A 24861-nucleotide genomic window follows, 5' to 3' on the forward strand; every position below is an offset into this window, starting at 1 on the left:
ATCATAAATTACTTTTCATTCTATGATGATCAACACCATTGTTAATATTATTTTGATAAGGGATAAGCAATTCACTTTTACAGTAAAAGAGCAAGTAAGGGCTTTATCTACCTGATGACTAATATCTATTTATTGACTCTTAACTAATTGATCCTGCATGACTATCATTATAATTATACCATTTACCATCATATGGGTTGAGTGATTCTCTTTTTTTATTTTAAGATATTGATTTAATTTTTAAGTTTATATTTTTAAAAATTTTAATACGATGTGTAGTGACCACCTGAAAGGCTACCGCTATGATTAACTATTCCAAACAATTCATATTTACTATTCTTCACACTATTATCAGCTATTAAAAGCATAAATTAATATAAAATATGATTTTCTATTTAAAAATTACTTGAGCTCTATATGAACTACTATACATCAAAATTTGTTACAGGAAATGACACGTTTGAAGAGATTTTATTTCTATAAGACCTTCCAAAATTAAATCTTTTAAGGTGGATAACTAATATTTGAGGTAATTTGTATAGCTCAAATTATCTCCTAGATTTAGTTCTTGCTTTACATTTAGAGCAATAATAATCATCATCTAAATTTTCTTCTTTAAGAAATGCTTTTAAAAGATCTACCAAATCTGCTTCATTTTCTTGACCTCTGCTAAAACTTAAAGAAAGATCCATAAAATTATCAAAAGCTAAGCTCTCATTTTTACACTTAGAGCATATGACTTTGCTCAAAAGCTGTCCACTAAAAAAGTCAGTAACTACACTATCATCTCTGCCTTTGTAGTATTAATACCAATCATCACTCTATTTAATCATAAATTGTTAAAAGAATTTAATATTTATTTTAAATTACAATCTCTTATAGTGTTCTTTTGTTGGTATCAGCTTCAAGTTCCCTGTATTTTGGTTTAGCTCTAACTCTATTTAAGTCTTCATGAAGCCCATCAAGTAGGCATCTTAGCAACTCTTAAGCATCTTGTTAATCTGTGCCATAAAACTAAGAAGAAACCCTTTCTATAATATTTAATTAATAAATGAACTAGCTAACTTGCTAAATTTTATTTACCTATGCTTTTTTTTAGTGCATAAGGAGCTTAAGAAGAAGAGTTACCAGTATTTCTGACTTATTTAATCAGCACAGAGTAACTTTGGGCTACTCCTTTGTTTTTTGGGTTAATATCTTTTTCAAAAGATCCAGAAAAAAAGAACTCATTAAAAACAGGAGTATTGAATACACATTACAGAGCTGAGTTCCTATTAAAAAAATATTTATTATAATTATACTTTTAAATAATATATGTGCATGTAATGCTAGTTACATGAAGCAAGTATTTCCAATATTGTTAAGACCTGCTGAAGATCTTTTGCTAAATGTAAAATTAAATTTTGAGAAATCAAAATCATATTTATAATATCTTATCAATGGGTTTGTGCTTTACTATTATTCTACTTTGTTCTTCATTTAAAAAGATTATCTACTATCAACAGAATTTTAATTTTGTACTTCCAGTTTTGAGTTTTCATTTGGTGTTAGTTTATTATTAGAATTTATAATTTCAGATTTTTATATTTTTGGTTAAAGTTTATTTAAACTCTCTTCTTAAAATGCCAATCTTTCTTTATTTTCTATTTTTACGTTTTCCTTGTCATCAATTTCTTTTTCTTTTTATAAATTTATTTTTTTAATTGATAGTTTTAATTTAAATAATACTTATAATTTTAGGAGGAAGTGATGTATTGTTTTGAGATATGCTTATACTTTTACCAGTATCGTATATTTTTTCAAACTTTTCTTCTAGACTATCCTTAGCAACATTTTAGACTTGACTATTAGGTACCTTCTTAGGTTCTTTTGAATTAAGCATTTTATCATCAAACTATTTTGATATACTGCTATTGTTATTATTATTATTTGGAGGAGTAGTTGAAAAGCTAAATTTTTAGTTTGCACTAAGGGTAGCATTTTTTGTTTTAGGATTATTTATGAAATCATTTCCTCTAAATTCAATATGGTTTTCTTTTGAACTATCTAAATGGGCATAATCATTTTATTTTTATTGGTATTCACTGTTAAAGTAAGGCTTATTTTGATTTTATTTATTTAGAGTCAAATTTTCTGCTTATTTTTGATAATAGCTTTCAGTTTAAACATTTTATTTAGGAATTTATGGTAATTGACTCTCTCTTTTATTTATTTCATGTAAGTTTTCTTTGCTTGATAAATTTTTGTCATTGATCATTGACTTTAAAGGTGGTTTAATTATCTTAGAGCTATTTTGTGCTTTACTATTTAAATCGTTGCTACTTTTTTCAAAGAGTGACTAATTATGCTATTGTCCTTAGTAATATTCACTTTTTTTATCACTATTATCAACTCCTCCATATTTAGTTGTAGATTTTTAAGGGCTGTGATTAAGCTAAGGTAATATTTATTAATTTTTAACTTTTATAGTTTTATATTATTATTCTTCATTTTAAAATTGATAAGCTTAACCATTTTGTAAAGAATATTATTATTTATTTGTTCTAGTATTCCATGGATTACTATTTCCTATAAAATTTGCTTATTAACTATTCAGACTTCTTTTTAGTGATAAAGATATTTGCCCATTTTATGAATTATTTATTTTGTTGAGAGATACTTTTCTTTCCTATTTGGTTTATGTCAGTTTATATTCATCATTTTTTGAGTATTTTGGATTGCTCTTTTACATTAATAGTTTAGCTCCGTTTTTAACACTATCTATAATTTGTTTATTTTATATCTTTTTGATACTGCTCATACTTAATACTTACTTACTTTCAGTCTACTTTCACTATTTTGTAAATTTTTAAAAACAGTTAGATCTTTTGCAAATTTACAAGAAATTCTTAATTAAAAAATTTTTTAACAAAAAACTTTAAAGTATGAGTTTATGCAAAAAATTATTATTAAAATTCACACGCACAATATTTAAAATTAAAGTAACGTAATAACTAAATTATTAATTTAAGTAACATGTAATTACTTTCAAATTTTTATAAATATTTAAGTATCATTTACAGCAAAAAAAAAGAAATCATTTTAAAAATTGATTTTATAAAAATTTTATATTTTTTGTTAATTTAAATATTTTTCATTTATTATTTTCAAAAAAAAATTAAGTGCTCAAAATAAATAAATAATGAAACTATTTATGGGCATTTTAAAGATTTGTAACTCCTTTGATCAAGGTTAAAATATAAGATAATATTAAATAGATATGTCTAAGTTTTAATTAGAATAAAATACTTTTTATTAATAAAAACAAATAAATATTTAGAAACTTAAAATTTATAAATAAAAGGATACAATTATTTGAAAATTAAAATGGATAAGTTTTGTTATTATAGGAATCTTATAAGAATTAAATTATTTAGGAGTAGAGATTCTTCTGATAATTTTTAATATTTAGGTTCATTTTAGTTAATAGTTTCATTTATTATATTTTCAATATTTCTTTAAATTAAAGTTTGTTTATATATATATATAGTTTTGATTAGTCTAATTTAATCAATTTTCATTATGTTATTAATCTATCTAATATTATAGATTTAGAATAAAGATAATCAAAAGATTTAAAGACTTTTCAATTTTTTTCATGATCTTCGCCTATGAGAAGAGAATTAGGGTTGTAAGTAAACTCAGGAAAGTTATACATAGGTTTTTTATTTGCTGCTCTAGGAGATTCTATGATAGTCTTTTCTCGGTATGCTCTATCAGGTTTTTTAGAAATATATTATTTTAACAAAGATTCTAATTCTTTTCTATATATTTTGTCCCAATCAATTTTTTCAAAGAAAGGATGGGATTTCAACTCTGCAAAATTGTTGCTGCCTAATCTTTTATTGCCAATATTTTAAAGAAGCTTTTTGATTAAGTCTACAGCTTAAGCTGAAAAATAACTAGGAAATATAGGTTTGTTTATAATTATATCTTTCATTAGGTTTTTGCCTGATCCAAATGGAGGCTTGCCAGAAAGCAGCTCAAAGAGTAGAATACCTAATGTCCAAAGATCAATATTTTTATCATAGGGTTTTTAGAGGACTATTTCAGGAGCTAAATATTAAGGAGTTCCTAAAAATGCATTTTCTTTATCTTCTTTATTTACGAATTGCTTTGCTAATCCAAAATCAGAGAGTTTAATATGACAATCTTCTCCAATTAGAATATTTTCTGGTTTTAAATCTCTGTACATAGTATTTTGTTCTTCATGCAAATATTGAAGTCCTAGTATAACCTAAGTTTTTAAAGAAAAAATAATAAATACTTAAAAAATATCTCTGACAGAAAATATAAAATTTTAAAATTCATTTAAGACTTTTTATTATTAAACAAAATTATAAATTGCACAATACAACAAAATCATATAAATACGTGTTCATAGCTTATTTCAAAACAACTTGATAACATTTAATTCTAAAAAATGAATCTTATCAAAATGAATAAAAGTTACCTCAGCAAAAATAAACCTTGCTGTATTTTCATCAAATCTTTTAACCTTCTATAGAACAGAGTATAAATCTCCATTAGCCATGTATTCCATAATTATATACAATTTGCCTTCTGTTTGAAAAGACTAAGAAAGCTTAACAATAAATGGGTGTCTGCTTTTTTTAAGAATCTTTTACTCTAGTAAGGTAGCTTCAACCATTTTTCTATTAATAGCAACCTTTTCTTTTTTCACAACTTTCATTGCATATAACTTGCCGTCTTTCTTCTTCCTAACTAGAGATACTTCTCCATAAGCACCAGAACCAAGATTTGCAAGTTTTTGATAATCATCAAAAGGGTGCTTTTCTTGATGTACTTTTTTTTACTAAGAAGAATGCGATCTCAATGAACTTATTTGTGATACTTTAGTACCTTATTAATTCTAGTCTGGTGGAGAAAGAAAGTTAGGATTATTTTAATTGGCTGTTTTAGTTAGTTCCTAGTTATTTTTATTTAAAAATGAGTATCCCATCTAACTTGGCCCATTATTTTGATTTGGAACACAACAATTATTTCCCATTTAATTCTATTTACAGATCTATAATTGAATAAAATTTATCACCACCTAGTTTATTTAGAATAAAATAATTTTTTCTATCCTGCTAAGTTCTTTTAGAAAGCTAAATGGATTCTTTTAATTTTGTTTATTTTTAAGATAAAAAAATATTGAATTTATTTATTAATTAATTAATAAATATTTATGGCAAACTAATTATATTTTTTAATTATAATTTCAGTAAAAACTTTTCTCTATTTCTAATAAGATTTTAAGCTAATTATAATTCTTGTCATAATATTAAACATTGCTTATTTTCTTCATGACTTGAATCAAACATTATGATAGAAATAGGGTTGTAATCTATTGAATAATTAACAGCTCTCTCAAATAAAATATATCTTTGAGTTATTTTTTAGAATAGAAAAAAAAAATATAGACAAAAATACAAACAAATCTTTAATAAATACAAGTTAGGTCTTTTTATTTTTATTGTTTTTTATTTTAAAATTTTGCAAATTTTTTAGCTCGTTTAAAAAGAAGATTTTGTTTTATTTCATTTACTCTCTTCAAAGATAAACGCTATACTGGATGGAAACCTCAAAATATATATTTTAATTTCTACATTTCATAAAGTTTTATACAAAATTATTATTTCACATGTCAAATTTTAAAATTAATTACTATCTCTTTTATATAAAAAATATAAATTTATTAAAGAGCAATAAGATAATTATATTTATTGACTATATTTTATCAATTTATTAAATATTTTTATGTTTAATTTCAATTTTTCCAAGGAAGACCAGCACAAGCTCTTTCAACTTCTTCTACAGTTCTAGGAACATTAGTAAGATTGAAATGACCATCCTTTGTGATCAAAACATCATCTTCTAAACGAACTCCACCAACACAAGTATACTCTTCAATCTTAGACTTATTTAAATATTTAGAAACCTCAGGATTGTTAAATGCTTGTTCCAAAATAACTTTGTTGAAATAGCAACCAGGTTCAACTGAAATACACATACCTGCCTTAAGTGTTCTTCTTGTTCTCAAAGATCTGAGTCCAGCAAGATCCTTAAGTTTTTCAGGATGACCAGGAGCATAACCACCAACATCATGAACTCTTAAACCTAAAAAGAGATAAATTCAATTCAGTTTAAAAATTAAATAAAATATTATATACCAATCAAGTGGCCCAATCCGTGAGGCATAAAAACAGCTCCGACTCTCTTTTAAACTAATTCATCAATAGGAGCTTCAACTACTAAACCAATCTTAATTAAATGTTCTAAAATTCTTTATTCAGCTAAATGATGCATGTCTTACCATTAAACACCTTCTTTTATGGATCTAAGTACTGAAATATAAGCATCATATACTGCATTATATATTTCCCTTTTATAGTTAATTTTTTCAAAAAAAATTGCTAAAATAAAATAGTTAAACATACTTTTGCTTATCGTTGAACTTGCCATTGGAAGGGAAGGTTACTGTGATATCTGAGCAATATCCGTTATACTTTAAATAAAATAAATATATATTAATAATTTAAAAAATAAAATATTTTTGAAAATTGAGTATAAATTTTTATTCAAATGCTATTTATTACTTTTGATCCCATATCATTGAGAATAAGAGAGTTGTCTGTAACTATTCTTTAATTGTCATGGTAGTGAAGAATAGAAGGACCTTCGTTACCAGAAGCACAAATACAATCATAAGATTTTTCTTTAGATCCAGTTCTTTCTTACACATGGAACTTTAAAATTTTTAAAATAAATATTTAACAAAAAATCTTTAAAATTTTATATTGAATATTTTTTTATTCTTCTTTATTAAGAATTAACATTAATAAAATACTTTGAATAAAGCTTCCATTTAATATTCTCTAATACCAGGCTTGGTGTTAGCCATAACTCTAACGTGAGCTTCGGAAGAAACATCACCGATGAATTTCATTTAATCAACTTCTTCTTAGTGTTTAAAAACTCTCAATTCATTGAGAATATGGTACATTTTATCATTAACAATATTGTAACTCTTTAAAAATGGTTGTTCAGGTAATGGCAAGGTTAAACCACTATCGGGATCTACTCCGAAATATACGTGAATCTCCTCAGGATTTTTTTCTTTTAAGTAGGCTTCAAATTCATCATCATATTTAACTTCATCAACCTAGTAAGTTTATCTAAATAATTATTATTATAAATTATGATAATAAATAAGTTTGTTTCAAATTGAAGAGCTAAAGCAATTAACTTAATCTTAAAATAAGATAAAAATAGTTTACTTGTAGTAGGGTGCTTCTTTTACTGTCATCCAAAGCTTATAAGCTTCAGGGATACGAGGGCAAATAATTACTGATTTACCAGTATCAAGTTCAAGAACAGCGTGACAATCAGGTTCATTAACACCAAAAAGGTAGAAAATGTTAGATTCTTGCTAAAAGTTTTCTTCAATATCTAATAAATAGAAAAATAAATAGTTAGTTAGCATAAAATTGTAATATATTGCTGCTTTAAGTTTTCTAAATAATTTTACCCTAATCCTAAATTGGTTTAGTAGTGTCACCTCTAAAAAGAGCTATAGATCTTCCTTAAGCAACTCCTTTCATAGCCTCAACTAAATTTTATCTAGTCTTCTTGTGGAAGGAAACTGGTAGCTAAAGCATCTAAATTTCAGGGTTGATTAAATTTTCGTTTTTGTAATCCATTTTTAATACTTGTGATTTTTAATTATTTAGTTTATTTGCAAAATTTTAATTTATGAAATCTTTCTAAAAATAATAGAAGTATTTGTTTTAGTTTATATATTTAACAATAAATTGATAATTGTTTTGATGAAAAAGATTTGTGAGATAAATAATATCAATCAATATACCATTAGAAATCAATAAAGAAAGATATAATTGCTAAGATTCTAGTATAATTCTAAAGAGAAAAATCTATTAATCAATTAGTAAATTAAACCAATGACTAGATTAGTGTATAATAAATTAGAATCAACTTTTTAATATGACATCATATCTACCATTTTTGATGATACTAATATTACTCTTACAAGAATATTTTATGAAATTATTTGTATTAAAGAGAGTGTTAATATAACCAAAACATTACATTTATTTAATAAATTAAAAATTAAATGAAAATATAGTATTTAATTATTTATCCATGTCATCTATTAAAATTTTTTTATATCTGCTGTACTACCAATAATACATGATTTTATTTAAATATAAATGAAGTAGATATATTAAAAAAATATTGATGTTTCATTATATTTTAATTCAAAAACAGAGTATTCTTCTTTTATAAAAAGCAAAACACATATATTCTTTTCAAAATATTTTTACTAAAACACTTTTTTAATTATATTTTGTAATTACTTTATTATAGCGGTGTTAAAGGAAAAAAACATTATTAAAAGCAAAAGTAATATCTATATTTAGATTTTATAAAATGAGATCTTTAGTGGAAATTAATTTAACTATTAAAAATATTAAAATCAATATTATGAAAAATATAAAACAGAATTAAAAATTTTTAAAAAAGAAATTTAACTAATTTTGCTTATATTTTATACTTTAAATTAACCTAAAATATTTTAAGTTTTTAATTTTTATGAAAGTAAATGAAGTTATTAGTAGAAAATAAAAGATCATATCAATTTTTTACTATTTAAATGAATTTTTAGCAAATATAATTTTGGATAAAACTTTAAAAGTTTGAAATGCAGAATTTATTTTATAGAGATATTTTTATTAAATTAGTCTTGAAAGTGCTATTTGTAGAGTTTTAATTGAAATAAATCTTAATAAAACCCTTTATTTTTATAATCAATTATGGCTGATATAAGAAGTAAAGAAAAAGCATTGATAAAATAAATTAATTTACTAATTTGTGTGATTTAAAAATATATTAATAAAAAAATAACAAATAAAATAAATATTTTATTTGAAACATATACCAAAACAGATATTTTTAATATAAATATTCCTAATTAACAAGTTTTGAATAAAAAAATTTAATTACTTAAGATCATCTCTAGTAGATACAATCAAATTAAATGTTTAATATTTTAATAACTTTTATTTATACATTTTAATAATAAAGATTATATGATCATTATTAATTCAATAACTTATTAGAATATTATTAATTTTTAAAATTTAAAATATCTAATGAAACTAAAATTTATTGATAATATTTTTATTGAAATAATTTATTTTCTCTAAATAAATATCTCATTTTATTTAATTCAAATTTAAAATATTTTTTTGAAACTGTAAAAATATAAAATAATATTTTTTTATTTGTTTATAATTAGAAGAAAAATATTAACTTTCTTTTTAAATGTTAAAATTTTTCAATAAAATAAATATGGGAGTAATCGAGACTAAAAATTATTTTTAAAACATAAAATTAAATCACTAAATTAAATATAGATAAACTGATAGGGATTTCTTTAGTATGATGATATTTTTTGGCATTAAAGCAAGCATCCAATTAATCTATTATGTGTTATTTTAAAATAAATGTTTTATTTAAATTCTAATGGTGATTGTTTATTATGAACAAAAATTATTATTTTATACTTAATATTTAAATTTTCAAATTTAATGGTTTAAAGATTTCTGCTTTTTTAGGGTTTAAATAAAATAAAATAAAAATAATTATAAACAAGCAAGCAAGAATAATTGAATAAAAATCAAAAATAAATAAATAGTTAGCATAGTGAAAATAATAATTGAATAAATATAAGCTAATTATTTAATTAATTAGGCATATAGCAAAAAAGATATTTATCATAATAAATAATAGATAGATAGATTGATTGATAAATTTTGTAAGACACTTAATATACTATATAAGTTGTTTGAGATATCAAATTAGGGGAATATAAATCCATAATATACAAGAATTATAAGAAAAAATGGATAAAATGATAGAAGAATAAATATAGGATAATATAAGCAATGACTAGAATATGAAAAATTTATGTTTTAAAGATTACATTTGCTATAAAGAAGTTATGGTTGGGACTATCAAAAATATGAGATAATTAGAGATAAGCAATAAACAGTAGACTTAGAATGTAGGATAAGAAAATAAAAAGGGTAGCTTAGTGCAAACACCACATAGAGAGTTCATTCAAACATTCAGTTTTTAAAATAGCATTTATATAGCGTAATTAACACTTAATTCAATTTTATTATTAGCAAAATTAGTTATTTTTATTTTATTAGTAGAAGATATGTTTGCTTTGTGGCGGGCATATTCTTTTAAAATCATTAAAAAAATTTGTATCTAAATATTATTTTATTATTAGTTACGTTAATGGAAATTTAATTAGAATTTTGAGACAAAGATTTGTAAAAATAATAAGTTAATAATAATCTGACTACTAAGAATTTTTTTACACATTGAATGAAAATATTTGTAACTAAATATTTTTTATGGGAGTAGAAAATGCTAATCACGATAGTTAATTGAATAATAGTGTAATTATCATTATTCCCTGTGCAAACGGACAAATATATGTTAAGCAATTAATTGAAAGAGATGCCCTAAAGAGGGAACTCAACATCGAGTCTCATGGGCAAATTATTTACAGTATTGGATAAGTTTATTCAAATAATTTAAAGCAAAGGATTGAATTATGTGCATGTCTTGCTAATTAAAAAGTATTTTGCTATGAGATAGATGTAGGATCTTTGAATGAAAATGATTTGAATTTTATTAGACATACATCAGAAATAAAACTATTTGATAATTTTTTAAATTAATTTTACTATCAAAAACTTAAATAAAATTAAGATTAGCTATTTACTCACATTATCCCTGTCTCTCGCTTCATATTATTAGCAGTAAGTAAAGATTTTAAGCTCAAAGTCATAAATTTCAAGCAAAAATAAGTGAAAATAGAATACTCACTTCTGAATGATAAAGAAACAATATCACTACTTGACCCTTTCAAAAATGTTAAAGTGAGTGCTCTTATTAACAATCCTCTCTAGCTCAGTACTTTAAATAACTTACAAAATGTTGTAAATGTTCTGATATCAGTTTCTTTTATTAATAACTCCATAGTTAATTATATCTAGCTCTTTAATTTAGAAGTTTTTCCTTAATAAGAGCTTGGCTAATTACCAATAGCTCCAGACTAGTTTTTATCAGGACTGATAGGAAATGACGAAAGAATATTAGAATCTGGGAATCCTTTGGGTTAATGCACGAATGTTAAATTTGGAGAACTAACAGAAATTTATTCTTATTAGAATAAATCAGAAATAATAGATGTAAATTTAAGTCCAAAAGGAATATATATAGCATCAATTCCTTCAAACTTAAGCTCATCGATTCAACTTTTGAAGTATGAAGACATCATGAATATATCTAACTCTTTATCAATATCGACTGTGTTTTCTGCTGACTTTAACATAAGAAATCTTCTTCAGCAAGACCTTCTTTACTTAGAAAATGATGATTCAAATATGGCTGTAAAGTTTTTAATAGATATTTATTTAATAACTTATTATTTCAAGCATTCAACTATTTATTATTTTTATAATTTCATAGTTTAAAGAGTATCCACTGAATAGACTATTTCGTTCTGATAGATTCCCTCTTAAATTAATACACGAATTCTACAGTCGCTATTAAGAATTTAGATTCTAAGATAATTACATTGGCAATGGTGATATAAAAAGAGTTAGTGAATAACTATTAAACTAAAATGAATTAAAATTTGAAACAGCTGTAAAAAATTCATTAATGAGTTTAACAAACAATTGGTTTACAAAATACCCAGTTTTAGCTATTCATACAGATATCAGAAACAGCGATATGTTACCAGTAATAATTAGAGAGAATGGTTTGTTTAATCTTGTGCCTATGTGTTTTTATGAAAGCTTAAACTTTAAATTGAATGAATTTGTGTCTGAATACAACAGCTCTCTCAAAAACTAGTCAACATTCCGTGACTATAGCTCAAAAACAGTTCCCTAAAATAAATATTCATAAGATTTTTCAAATACAAGCATTTATTTAAAATATTAAAATTGGTGTGAACAACTTACACAAGAAGACTCATCAAATTATCTATCATAGATTTTTGAACTGCTTTCATGGACAAAGTTATTTTTAATTCCTGATATTCAAAATTGCCTAAACTAATGTCCTTATGGAATGTCATTCATTTAATGTATACAACAAGGTATACAATCAGCATCAAACACTCTTTCATATGAAGTAAATTTTTGCATTTCATTATTTTAATATTGCTGATTAATTTCATTTTGATTCCAAAATTATTATTTAAAGATATTTTATTAATTAATTAAATATTCCTCAAATAAACATACAAAATATCATAAATATAACAAATATATTAATCTTTGGAATTAGGTTCAGTATTTTTGTTATTTTAGTAAAATTTTTGTTAATAATCATAAATTTCAAAAACCTCTCCTTATGAAAATCATTTTTTTATTGGTCCTTTTAAGTATTTTTTTGCAAAAAAATTAATTTCTAAATTTTCTAAATTCCATCAATTTTAATAAAAAATTTTTTTTCCTAATTCTTTCTAACATCATAAAAACATAAATCTGAATTTGAATAATTATTTTTTTTAGTTTACATTATTAACTCATTGAATTGTATTTATATAACACGATTATTTAAATTAAATAGAGTTTGTCAGACTAGTTTGAAAGTATTCTTTGTGATGAATAATAAAAAAATAAAGTTATTTAATAGATGAAAATACTTTTAGAGGATATATTGGTTGAGTTATTCCATGAAAACATTGATGGAAATATTCCTATTAATATAAATTAATAACCTTTAAAAATTAACATAGATTTTTGTGTTTGGAGTAAAAATTTAATAAGTGGAAGTATTAGATATAAGATAAGAGAGTTAGTCGAACTTTTGTTGATAATTCTTTCCTTTTTCAAATATATAGAATACAGAAAAGTTACAGAGGAGGACTTATCTTATTTAGAAAATATTTAATAGATAGTGGCAGTTGCTTATTCTATTACTTATCTATTTGATAAACCTCTTCTATAAATTGATAAAATTAATAAGCTTGCAATTAAAAGTGAAGATCAAACATTAGATCATGTTCTGTTTATGGATGTGCTATCTTATTTCATATCTGGTGAACTTTCATAGAGTTACCAAATAGCTGAGTATGATCACTTGAATAAAAATAGTATTTGGATGCAATAAAATATAGATAAAGTTGAACTCTCTCTTTTCTAAAATCTAAGCCTCAAATTAACAAATAACTACTTACCAAATATTTTGAAGTTCTTAAAAGAAAATCATCAATACGATATTTCCCTTTGTATTTCTTAGTTCCTGAATCAAACACCAGCTGTTTTATATTCATAAGCAATGTGCTTATATCAAACATCTTAATATACGAATGTTCTAAACCTTTTACACAAAATTATCTGCTAAATACATATAAATCCCAGTATCCTCAATGATGGTCCTTGGACAGTTGAAAAAAATATTTTAGCAATTCACTAAGAATGTAAAGAAAACAAAAAAAGTAATAAATGAATTCAAAAATTTTTTATTTTATAGTAAAGGATCTAAATATTAAAGAAGATATTAAATTCATCAGATACTGTCTTTTGTATTTTTTCAAAGAAACATTTACTGATTTAAGATGCAAACAAGAGCTAGCTTAAATGGGTTTACTTCTTTTTGACAAATATGAAGAGGAAGATATATATAGTAATTGCATAAAGAATAGTTAAAAAATACTATGCAAATTAGAATTTTTGAGGGCTTGCTTCTAATATAGCTTGCAAACTTCAAATCATCAATAAGCTTTTAATTATATAAAATAAATCAACGAAGTTTGTGTAATTTAAAATTTATTATTTATTGCACAAAAATAACTTAATTTAAATTAATAATAAAGAAAAGAAGTGGAATTTACAAACAAATATTAGATGAGTGTATACAAAAGTTTGTTCAAAATTTATGCAATAACGAGAATATAGGATTAATTTCACAATTGATTCATGAAGATGATTTAGCAGAGCAAGTAATTTGAGATATTTCTTAAAACTAGATATTAAAGTTGAAAGTTTAAATTTTTTAAATATAAAGGAAAAATATAAACTTATTTTTTTTGGAATTTTTACTTTTAATAAAATTTAAACTTACAATTTTAATCTCTACTTTTAAAACATATTTTATTAATACAATTTAAAATTAAATAGATAGAAAAGGTTATAAATGAAGAAAATAAGAGATTGTTACAGAAGATAATTGAAAATTATTAACTAGAGAGTGACAAATATCTAGATCTAGATAAACAACTTTCAAAAGAAAACCTCTATAAGTTTAATTCTTCGATGAACTTTTATATTTCAATCAAAAATTATAAATAAGTAAAATTAAAAAAAATAATTTTCTAAACATAACACAAATTAAATTAGATTCAAAGCCATGCAACTATTTATTTATTTATTAAAAAATTTAGGCTGGATTATCACAATGGTTCCTTTACAATACTCTTTTGATAATTACAAATATGGATGATTAAGATGACCCTATGCCAAGAATTTTATATGAAAATATTATAAACCTTCAAATTTTAGCACTTGCCTAAGCCTAGTTTCTTTTTGAAATGGCTGGCTATGAATAAGACATTGTTATATATGAGAATTATAGATGTAATTAATTTTATTGTATTTTAAAGTTGCGATAGAATTCCTTATTTATTTTAAAGATTTAGAAAAAAAATAATAATCTGGATTGCTAAATGCCTAAGATGAAGATATGAACGATTATGATGAGCCAAGATATGCTTTTAACTTCAGCAGCATTTTTAAAAAATCTAGCTAAAATTAGTATATGTTTATTAGCGTCTCTATGATTCAGAAGCTTATCATCGAACTAGAATCCAAATTATTGATTGAGTAATGTAATCAATCAGATTAAGCCCTCAGGGTTAAAGACCAAGAATCTATAATTTAATATCTAATTCAATACAAATGTTATGGACAATTGATAACTTTTTTGCATACATTCAATAAAGACTTTACAGATATTCTGATATATTTTACAGAAATGTTTTATGGTAAAAAATTTAAAATCCTTACTTCTTTTTAATTGGTTATAATGATTTTGTTTTTAATAAAAAATTAAATTTTCAAAGATTAAAAATTAAATCATCTAATTTATGCAAATTTAGATATTTAAAAGAATTAATATTATTAAAATATTTTCTAAATAGAATAAGACAATGGAAGATTACCTTATGAAGAAGATGATATTGATTACTTTTAATTGATTAGAAAGATATTAATTCTTAATTAAAATGATAATTATATGAAGTATTCTGTAATTGTCCTAAAATCATATGGATCTTGTATTAAAGATAATTCTATTGTTGGAGAAAAAATGAAGAGTTTGGCATACAAATTTAATTTACCAAAAATGAGCAATTTCCTTTTCTAAGCACTTTCTGATTTTGGAGAAGATAGAGTAAACAAACAATCATATAAATATTTCTTTAATCAACTAAATTAAATTAATAAAATTTAATTTTTTTTCTATATTTATGAAGGTTTTAGCAGAAGAAATAGCCTAATAAGCAAAGATAGAATACTAAAATGTTAACTACTTACAAGTAAATAGACAAGTAAATCAAAAATAATACATACCTCTTCAATTAATTTCTAAAGTAAAATACTATTTTATAGTTAAAAAATAACACTAAGCAATTTTAATTTGAATTATTAAGGTTTTAGACAACAAGAATGCATAAAAGGAGCATCAACTTACATTAATGCAAATTGCTTCTCTATTTTAAGTAGAATGATTGGAAGTCCTCCACATTATTATAAATTTATATTTTCACAGTATTCACATTTTATATTTATTTTATATTCAAAATAAAAACAGAGAGATATTAATTAATATTAAGAAAAATTCTATTTCCTAATATTAATTTGATAATAAAAAATATCATATTACTTATATTTTTATTAATATTAATCCTTTGATTTTTAAAAAAGTTTCGCTTTTTTCACAATCTCATTTGCTAAAAAATTAATTAAATTTCGTCTAAGTTTTTAATTTGATTTATAAAAATACTTGGAAAATAAAAATGAATTCAAATTTAACAAAGACTTTCAAATTTTAATATAATTGAAAATGCTAAATTTAATTTTTTTTCTAAATAAATTGAAAATCAAATAATAAATAAGTAATTTTCAATAAATTTATTTTATGATTCTAAAAATTTTGTCAAGTAGGACTATTTAGTAGTATGTAAAGACTACTTTTTTCTTAAAGTCCTAAATAAATTAGAACTAGTTAAGAGCTAAATTAGTTTTAATATAAATTGAATGAATCAATTCATAAAAAATAATTAATATTAAAAGAGAAGAATATTTAATAAAATGATTTACGCAATGGCAAATAGTTTTTAAAATTGTAAATTAAGTAAACTATAGATTTATTGTAAGAAAGAACAACTTGTTATTTGAACTCGATAATTTAGCTAATTTGCTGCATAAATTTTATAGAGTGGATTTATGAAATATCTAAAATAAAAATTTGTAAATAGTTTAGCAATGAAGAATTATAATATACTTAATATCGCAAAATAAAACAATTAATAAATCAGTCTTATTAGGCTAGGAACAGGCATATAAATTCATTATTGAGCTTATATAATTAAGTATTTATAGCTTTAATCAATAAATTGGCTTTAAAAAAACAAAGCATATCATTCACTAAAGAATATTATGTATGGGAACTATATATGTTTGCAAAAAAATAGGACATTCATATAAAACCAAAAAAATAATTAGAAAGCTCGTACACTGTGATTATTTTATTTGATTAAGAAACAAAGTAAAATATTAATACTTCAACACTCACAATCTTGAATAATTTAGAAAGAAAGAAAAATAAACACAAGGCCTCACATCTACCTAACCTCTCTAAATGGAAGAAGAAAATACTTTTGAGCAACGTAACATTATTTTCTCCCAAAATTTTACATTTTTAGAACGTTTTAACCGTGGTTTGTACAATAGAATTGAAAACCATTCAAAAGAAATTCAAAAAAATTGATAGTGGTATTATTGTCAAATTGGGTGAAATATACAACACACTTTTGAATACCCTAAAGGCATCAGCTCACTCTGCTACTCGCAGCAACATCATCTTATATGGTCTGCCTGGCTCTGGTAGAAAATCAGCAGTTAGATATGCTATAAGCGAGATTTTTGAAAGAGATACTATGCGCTTAATTCCTATTTGGATTGATGCTGGAGTGTTTTAAACTGAAAATGAATTTGCACTTGAGTTAGTGAGACAGATTAAGGCCCAAATAGACGAGGAAGTTGAATTATCAAAAAATGACATCTTCGACTAAAGCTTCACATTCAAGAACATCGAAGGTTCCCTAAATGTAAACATTTTTTTATTTTAAATGGAGGGAGCAATCAATGAAAGACAAGATTTAAGCTATAAATTGGCATATAAGAAATTGCATAAGAATCAAACAAATCAAAGCTATTTTAACTATCATAAACTAAGATTATGAATATAACAAGAAATAGAAGGAAATAATAGAAAGTAGTACCTAATTTAATTAACTCATAAAAATATAAGAGGAATTTTTTTGGTTACTACATAAATCAATTGAAACCAATACACTAACAATCGATAAATACTAAATTTGATCAATTTATAATTATTGCGCGTACGTAGATTTAAACATTTTCAAACTTTTTTTGATAAATGGCTGATTTTTATACATTTAAAAGAAAACTATTTTTTTCTATAAAATCAAATTTTTTTAATTTTTGCACATAAATGATGTTTGTTTTTAAATTAAGTTTGATATTCTGATTGCTAAATTTTTTCTCAATTAATTTTGGAATGAATGAAATTAATACTTTTCTTCAATTACTTTTATTATAAATAAATCTATAAAAATTTAAGATTACATCTATAATAGCTTTTCTTTAATCAATTTATCTTCAAACAATTTAAAATAAAATAATTTGAATAAACTTTTAAAAATAATTTTTTATTTTAAAAGAGCTAAGATGGAATTTGGGTTCTAATAGTTGACAGGATTGAAAACTTAGTTAGTTAAAAGAGACAATCAGTTCTCTATGCTCTTCTTGACTGGCTTCTAAATAACCAAAATCGCCTTACATTAATTGGTATTACTTCAGATTTAAAATTTAGTGAGAAACTAGAAAAAAGAGTTAAAAGTAGATTCTCAGCAGAGTAATATATAAAATAAAATTTTATATTGTCTGAATTTAAATTGTATTAAAAACATTAGTCACTTGCACTGTATGGGATATGAAATATAAGATTGTGTCTAATTGATAAAAAAAAGATTTGAAAAAATAGGAGATACAGAATCATGCTAAAAGCTAAGCTAACAATTGGTATTCTTTAATTTTCCATTAAGATTTTGTTTATTCTAATAAGATTTTCAACAAATTTAGTTAAAGTGCTTTGATTCTAAGGATATATAAAAGTTGTTAGATTTGAACATCGTTTAATTGATGAAACCTATTTAATATGTTTTAAATGTTATGTCAACTATGCTTAACTTAATTGATTGTAGAGGTAATTTATTTAACCCTTCTAAATAAATTAGATTAGTTTTTGATCTAAATTTTAATTTTTAGTAAAATATAATTTTTTTTATAAAAATATTTATTTAGTGTTAGAAAATAAGATAAAAACTAATTTTTTATCTTAATACGTTCATGATTTGCTTCAATAGGCTTTAGATTTGCATCAACCATTTACTGGTTTAATGTATGTTGAAAGTAGGATTTTATGATTTTTTTTTTATTATTTTAAGAATTAATAATTACCAAACATTTAAATTTACCAATTTAAATTAAGATTTTGTAGAACTATTTCTAAATTTTCTCAATAACTCAAATGAATACTCAAAACTCCCTATAAAAAATTACATAAATAGATTTATCTGAAGCTGAGAAGTAAGTTTTGATATGTGTAGCAAGATTGATTTAGCATGAGAAATATCCAATCACATTTAACGCCATTTAAAATGAAATTACATAACATAGAAAAGTAAAATTAATAGAAAATTTAACAATTTCTAAATTTAAGATAATTAATATAAAGAGGATGTAATAAGGAACCCACATTTTCTTCACATCAAAAGTATTGTAAAAAGCTACAGAAAACCTTATTCAGCTAAAAATTTTAAGATTACAAGGTAAATAAATCTTTTTTTATATTTCATTTTTAAATTTTAATTTCACATTAATAATAAAAAGTTATAATAAAAGCTATAAAAATATCAATAAATAAATTTAATTTAATTTTGAAATAATCTAAATTTTATCAAACAAATAATCTAAAAATGTTTTATAATATTTTCTTATTATTTTATTTTAGATAACGAAGAAGCAGAAGCTAACGGAAAATTAGACGAAACAAAAAATATAATATTGTTAGTTGATTTTCAATAACTAAGAAGTTACTTATTTGAAAATGCTGATAAATTACCTGAATCTTTAAAAGATTTAGCAGAAGTTTGATTTAATTAAGATCTCTCAACTCACAAAATATTTATAATAGTAGCCTTTTTTAACTTATTTGAACAAAAATAATCTCTATTTAGCAAAAGCGAGTTTATAGTTCAAAAAAGGTAAATAAATTGATTAGATTTTTTAATTTTTAAAGCAAATTTGAAAAATGACATATGTTTTTTTCAGTTAACTCAAATTATCAAAGGCTTAGTTAATTCTGTTTTTAAAAATAAAAGCATTGCAGAAAAAAAAAAAAGAATAGATTTTTTAACTGGAATTACAATTAAAACAATTTATAAAAAAAATTAAATTACTAAATTTTGTTGTTTATTCAATATTAAACAAATTAAGCTTCATTTATTTTTATAAAATTTTAATTTTACCTTCAAAATAAGATACACATTCTTAAAATTACACTAAATTATGTATCAACTCTCAAACCACGAAAATTTTAATCATTTTTTTTATTATATTGAAATTTTATCCCTATTTATTCTTCATCTCATTAAAAAATAGGACATTATTAATTAATTAATTATGTTTAAATGCTAGAAATTCACAAAAATAGTTTTTTTATTTAAAATGAATTGAATAAAATAATGATCTGCAAATCGAAAAAAACAAAGATCGACATTATTGAGATTTATATTTGCTTTTTTATAGTGAAGAATTAGAAATAGGAATTTAAGAAGAAAAATATCTTCAAATTTAACATTTTTGAATCAAAATTTTTTAAATTTCAATATTTTTAAAATTAAGCTGTTAAGGAATCTGAGCTTTCGAATCTCTTCCTAATCAAATTTTTATTTGAATTTTTTATGACTAATTTTAAGCAATTATTTGCTTTTTTGAAATTTAAAAAACTCAAAATAGAATTAACTATCTGAAATAACACATGAAAAATATTCTAAAATAATTTTTTTAATTAAAATTTTGTCATTAATTATTAGATGACATTGTTGCATTTAGTTTGAATAATTTAAAAGAACTTAAGTAAATTTTTTGAATAAATCAAAAAAAAGACTTAGAATTTGATAGTAGTTTGAGTAAATTTTTGATAGTGATCAATAATTTAAAAAGAGATTAATTAAATATTGGTTCTTCTGTTTGAATTACAAAATTTCTACATCTTTTGCATTCTAAATACAAATAGTAGAAGATAAAACATGTTGTATTTTGATAATACTTTACTATTTTTATTGTTATAAATAATCAAGAAGTGTAATTAATCAATGAAGGAATCAAAATAATTCTAACTCATCTGTGGCCCCCTCTTCCATACAAACACGTGCTTTGAATGGAGCAGCGAAAAAAATATGTATTAAAATATAAAATAGAATAAGAAAAGGAAATCTAGAATGTGTAAAGAATTGCTTGCAAGCTTTAGCTAGTTTTGTTTAGAAATATTGCTTGCTAATTAAAATTTTTGATATTAATTAAATAAAAAATCCTCGTTTTGCAATTTTATGTAATATCTATTATATATATGTGTACTATTTATAAAAGCTTGGTGCTCTGAATTAAAATGCAAAACATTCTAGAGAAAAGAAGGACAGATGTAAGCAGAAGGAAGAGGAAAGACTATTGGGTGGTGGCACAGGAAACAAAATTAGTAGTGAATTGCGAATTTTATGAAAAATAGAACATTATAAATTCATCTTAACAAAATACTACAAGAATTACATACAGACAGGTAAGAATAAACAAGCCAGGTATTAAGCAAAGGATTTTAGAAGGAAAATACAAAAAAAATAATATAATGAAGCAAGCAAGCAAACAATGTGATAAAAAATAAATTAATTAATTTGAATACAAAAAATCTTTAATTAAAAATTGCTGCTTCTTGTTTTTTGAAATTTCTTGATCTTTTAATTTCTATCAATTAATTTCTTTCAGATTTAATGACGAAAAGAAGAAGTTAATGATTGATTTATTGATTAGACATAAAGAAAAAAAGCGAATTATATTAAAAAAATAAAAGACTCTATAATTATTTTTACTAAACAATTTGATTGATCAATTGATAGATCAATCAATCGATCCATCCATCGAATCGAATGATTAAATTATTTAATTTACTTTTCAAATATTTTTCACTAAATCCACAGTAATTCTAATATTTTAGGATTTATTCTTTCTTTTATTCATACATACAGATGGACTGATATTTAAGAATTTTTTAGAAGATTACTATAGCTTAGAAAAGAAAGAATTTATGATGCTATCTAAATTAGAATATTTTATATTTAGCATGATTGAATTTCAAATAATTTAAAATCCATAAGATTTTTACGAATTCGCAAAGTTTAAATTCGCTGCTATTTGCGCACTCAATTTTAGTTTGTTCTTTCTTTCTTCCTTCTCTTTCACATTTTACTGAAAATTTAATGCAAAATGAACATAAGAAAGAGTTAAGAAATTATTTAATATGTAATGAGAATATCCTGAAATTTAAAAAATTTTTTAATAAGATTTTAATAATTCGAATATATTTTTTTAAAAATCTACTTGCTATTCGCTTTATTATTTTACATACAGAAATTAATTAAGTTACGTTTAATCCTTTTATTTTTGCAGCTTATGTTGTAGGAAAATCAAGAAAATTGCCACAATATACAATAAAAATCATTTTTTTTGTTACTTTCTCAACTGCTACAAATTTTTACTATTGAAATTAAATATAATAAAATTGTATAGAGAAAGTATGATGCAGCAGAAAAATAAACAACAAATAAACAAATAAAAGTAATTATTGCATGAAATTTTTAAAAACAAACAATAAATTTAAGTGTTCTGTTTTATTTGTTAATCTTTCTTTTTCTTTCTCGCTTCCCCCTTAAATATATTATTTAAATGATGAATTGTAAAAAAAGATGTATATTTTATGTGTTTGTAATCAGTAAGAGTGGGAGGATTGCGAGAAAGAAGAAGAAGTAAAAAAAACAAAATAAATGAAATGAATTTTTATATATGAATGATAATTAAAAGAATATTTACTTTTTACTAATTTTATTATTTGCTTACGCATGTCATACGAAATAATAACAATCTATCTATCAATCAATTGCTTATAACAGCAATTGTTAAGAAGATGGAAACGAACGACAGTAATAGGTTGGGAAGGGGAAAAAATAAAAATAATATATACAAGAGACACGCAAGCATTCACAGCAAATAAAATTTAAGAAAAGAAAAAAAGGGAAAAAAAAAATCAAATAATATCAAAAAATAAACTAAGACGTATTCAAAAAGAAAGAGGGAAAACGCGGTCTCAAAGAAAAATTAAATCAAATCAAATCAAAATAAAATAAATATGTTTGTTTGCTAGTTTTTTTGTGGGGAGGGGAGAAATCATGCAAAATTTAATTAAAGATTTACATGAGAAAAAAAAAGAGGAAAAAATAAATATTTGATTTGGTAAGGAGTCTATAATCAAAGTTAATTTTATTTGAAAAAATCAAAAACAGGAAGTGTAAGTTCTACGATGAGTTGACAGGCTTTCTAACCTGCTTTTTTTTAAAATCTTATTCTGTGCAAATGTGCATTGAAATAGACTAACTCGTATGTCTCTATCAGACAGCGCGTCGTCTACATCAGAGATGATTTTTAAATTTTGAAGATAATATTAATTATTACTTTAATTCTACTCTTCCTTCTCCAATTCGATTAAGAGAAGAGCTGGACATAACAAGAGATTAATATCAATAGATCACCCTATTTAATTTATTTATAAATTCTATCGACTTTATTTATAATAATGATGAGCTCACTTAATAGGATTCTTTATTTTTTCTGATTATTTAAATATATTTTTATTGATTTAAAGGAATCAATCCAACTAATACTCACTTTTTTTCTAATGCACTTTTCATTTTAATTGATTGGTATGCTTGAATACAAAGCAGATAAATGAGGGTTTGTTTAATATAATTTTTTAATAAAATAGGGAAAGGTAAATTCATTTGAATGTTTGTTTGTTTGATTGTTTTTTTTGCTTGTTTGTTTATTTACTTTTTTCTATTTGATTTTAAAACACAATCACAAAAAAAAGAAAAAAAAGTTATTTATTTAAAGGAAATTGTTAGAGGGAGTAACGCGGTAAAGTATATTTTTTCCTTTAACCATTTTTGCATATTTAGAGCCTTTCTCTCTAAATCAAAATAATCTATTCATAAAATTAACCATGGTATGTCAAAATTACGGTAAATAGCTATCGAAAATCATTTTATATGCAAAAATGGTTTGTAAAAATTGTCACATACTCTATAATTATAGGGTATTTTGAAAATCATTGTTGTAAGAAAACATTTACACATTTTTTCACTGATTTGGCGAATAAAAAGTTGAGTCACCTCCTTGCGAAGTTAAGAAAATTAAAGTATACATCTAATTTGTGATTAAAACGCAAAAATGAAATGATTTTATTGGATAATTTTGTGCTAAATTTTAGAATTTCTTTTAAAAATGTATATTAAAAAAGGAAGCTTAAGAATTTGAAATTGAGAATGATGTTCCTAATAAATATTATCTTGTGGCGCCTTTGTGAGTTTTTGTTGATTTTTGAGATTGTTGTATTATTTTGGTAGATATCATGGCTGCGTGCATAAGAATTTAGCAAGCAGAAGCTAAGAGAAGACGAGAAAGGAAATAAAATATTTGAAAAATGAAACTAAAAATGTTAATGATTGAGTGTTGGGTACTCTTCAAGAGAAAATTAAATAAAAAACATTAAATAGGGTAGGGTAAATAAAATAAAGGGGTGGGACTTAATGTATATTTGATAAAGAGGAAAAATAAATTTTTTGCATGTATTTTATTTATTTATATAAATATATATATATTAATATATATTATCATTCGAAAATCCTAATCAAAATAAACTTAAGAATAATAAATAAATGAATGAACGAACGAATGAACCAACTAATGTACTAATGAATGGGCGGGACATAGAAATAAGAGTTAACAATTAAGAACTAGCTATTAAAAAATGAAGAAAAATAAAATCTAAATAGAATAAATGAATTGATTTATTGATTTATTAATTGATTGATAGATCAGTCAGTCAGTCAAGTTAATTGCGAAACAATAAAAGAAGAAACAAATAATAAAGCAAGTGAATAAATAAATAAATAAAATAAATGAAAGAATGAATGAATGAAAAGGGGAAAGTTTTAATTTAATTAAAATCAAATATTAAATAAAAAATGTGAAAATAAGATGAGGGTTTTATTAAATTAAAATGCAAGAT

At 22.8% G+C, this 24861-nt stretch overlaps 6 protein-coding genes across 6 annotated transcripts; 2 read left to right on the forward strand and 4 right to left on the reverse strand. All coding sequences in view use genetic code 6, as the record gives it.

Moving 5' to 3' along the window:
- Position 1: 1 nt before the first annotated feature.
- TTHERM_00445960 (ubiquitin carboxy-terminal hydrolase) lies at positions 2 to 2800 on the reverse strand (the record flags this gene model as incomplete). Its single annotated transcript, XM_001023360.2, has 7 exons — positions 2 to 209; positions 271 to 355; positions 407 to 821; positions 871 to 1031; positions 1084 to 1271; positions 1337 to 1679; positions 1729 to 2800. 7 exons carry the CDS (start codon positions 2798 to 2800, stop codon positions 2 to 4), a joined length of 2472 nt encoding a protein of 823 aa, XP_001023360.2.
- An 825-nt stretch (positions 2801 to 3625) lies between these two features.
- On the reverse strand, positions 3626 to 5050 carry TTHERM_00445970 (Serine/Threonine kinase domain protein; the record flags this gene model as incomplete). The annotated part of the gene is made up of 2 exons (XM_001023361.2): positions 3626 to 4276; positions 4493 to 5050. The coding sequence occupies 2 exons, from the start codon at positions 5048 to 5050 to the stop codon at positions 3626 to 3628; spliced, it is 1209 nt and encodes a 402-aa protein (XP_001023361.2).
- Positions 5051 to 5812: 762 nt separating this feature from the next.
- On the reverse strand, positions 5813 to 7745 carry TTHERM_00445980 (metallopeptidase family M24 protein; the record flags this gene model as incomplete). Its single annotated transcript, XM_001023362.3, has 7 exons — positions 5813 to 6162; positions 6216 to 6427; positions 6483 to 6550; positions 6642 to 6791; positions 6893 to 7220; positions 7323 to 7494; positions 7574 to 7745. 7 exons carry the CDS (start codon positions 7743 to 7745, stop codon positions 5813 to 5815), a joined length of 1452 nt encoding a protein of 483 aa, XP_001023362.1.
- A 2222-nt stretch (positions 7746 to 9967) lies between these two features.
- TTHERM_00445990 (hypothetical protein) lies at positions 9968 to 15886 on the forward strand (the record flags this gene model as incomplete). The annotated part of the gene is made up of 12 exons (XM_001023363.3): positions 9968 to 10221; positions 10364 to 11534; positions 11614 to 12285; positions 12727 to 13579; positions 13633 to 13916; positions 13976 to 14101; positions 14280 to 14450; positions 14543 to 14735; positions 14792 to 15142; positions 15299 to 15549; positions 15632 to 15748; positions 15809 to 15886. The coding sequence occupies 12 exons, from the start codon at positions 9968 to 9970 to the stop codon at positions 15884 to 15886; spliced, it is 4521 nt and encodes a 1506-aa protein (XP_001023363.3).
- Positions 15887 to 16760: 874 nt separating this feature from the next.
- TTHERM_00446000 (origin recognition complex subunit 4, putative) lies at positions 16761 to 23592 on the forward strand. The gene is made up of 10 exons (XM_001023364.2): positions 16761 to 17047; positions 17112 to 17488; positions 18125 to 18318; positions 18377 to 18485; positions 18546 to 18669; positions 18768 to 18875; positions 19034 to 19146; positions 19201 to 19294; positions 19477 to 19729; positions 20828 to 23592. The coding sequence occupies exons 1-9, from the start codon at positions 17020 to 17022 to the stop codon at positions 19617 to 19619; spliced, it is 1290 nt and encodes a 429-aa protein (XP_001023364.2). The 5' UTR covers positions 16761 to 17019; the 3' UTR covers positions 19620 to 19729; positions 20828 to 23592.
- On the reverse strand, positions 21643 to 22368 carry TTHERM_000446028 (transmembrane protein, putative; the record flags this gene model as incomplete). Its single annotated transcript, XM_012799670.1, has 1 exon — positions 21643 to 22368. The coding sequence occupies one exon, from the start codon at positions 22366 to 22368 to the stop codon at positions 21643 to 21645; it is 726 nt and encodes a 241-aa protein (XP_012655124.1).
- Positions 23593 to 24861: the final 1269 nt, after the last annotated feature.

This window comes from Tetrahymena thermophila (assembly GCF_000189635.1).
Source record: "Tetrahymena thermophila SB210 genomic scaffold scf_8254437, whole genome shotgun sequence".
In the NCBI taxonomy this organism is placed as follows: Eukaryota; Ciliophora; class Oligohymenophorea; order Hymenostomatida; family Tetrahymenidae; genus Tetrahymena; species Tetrahymena thermophila.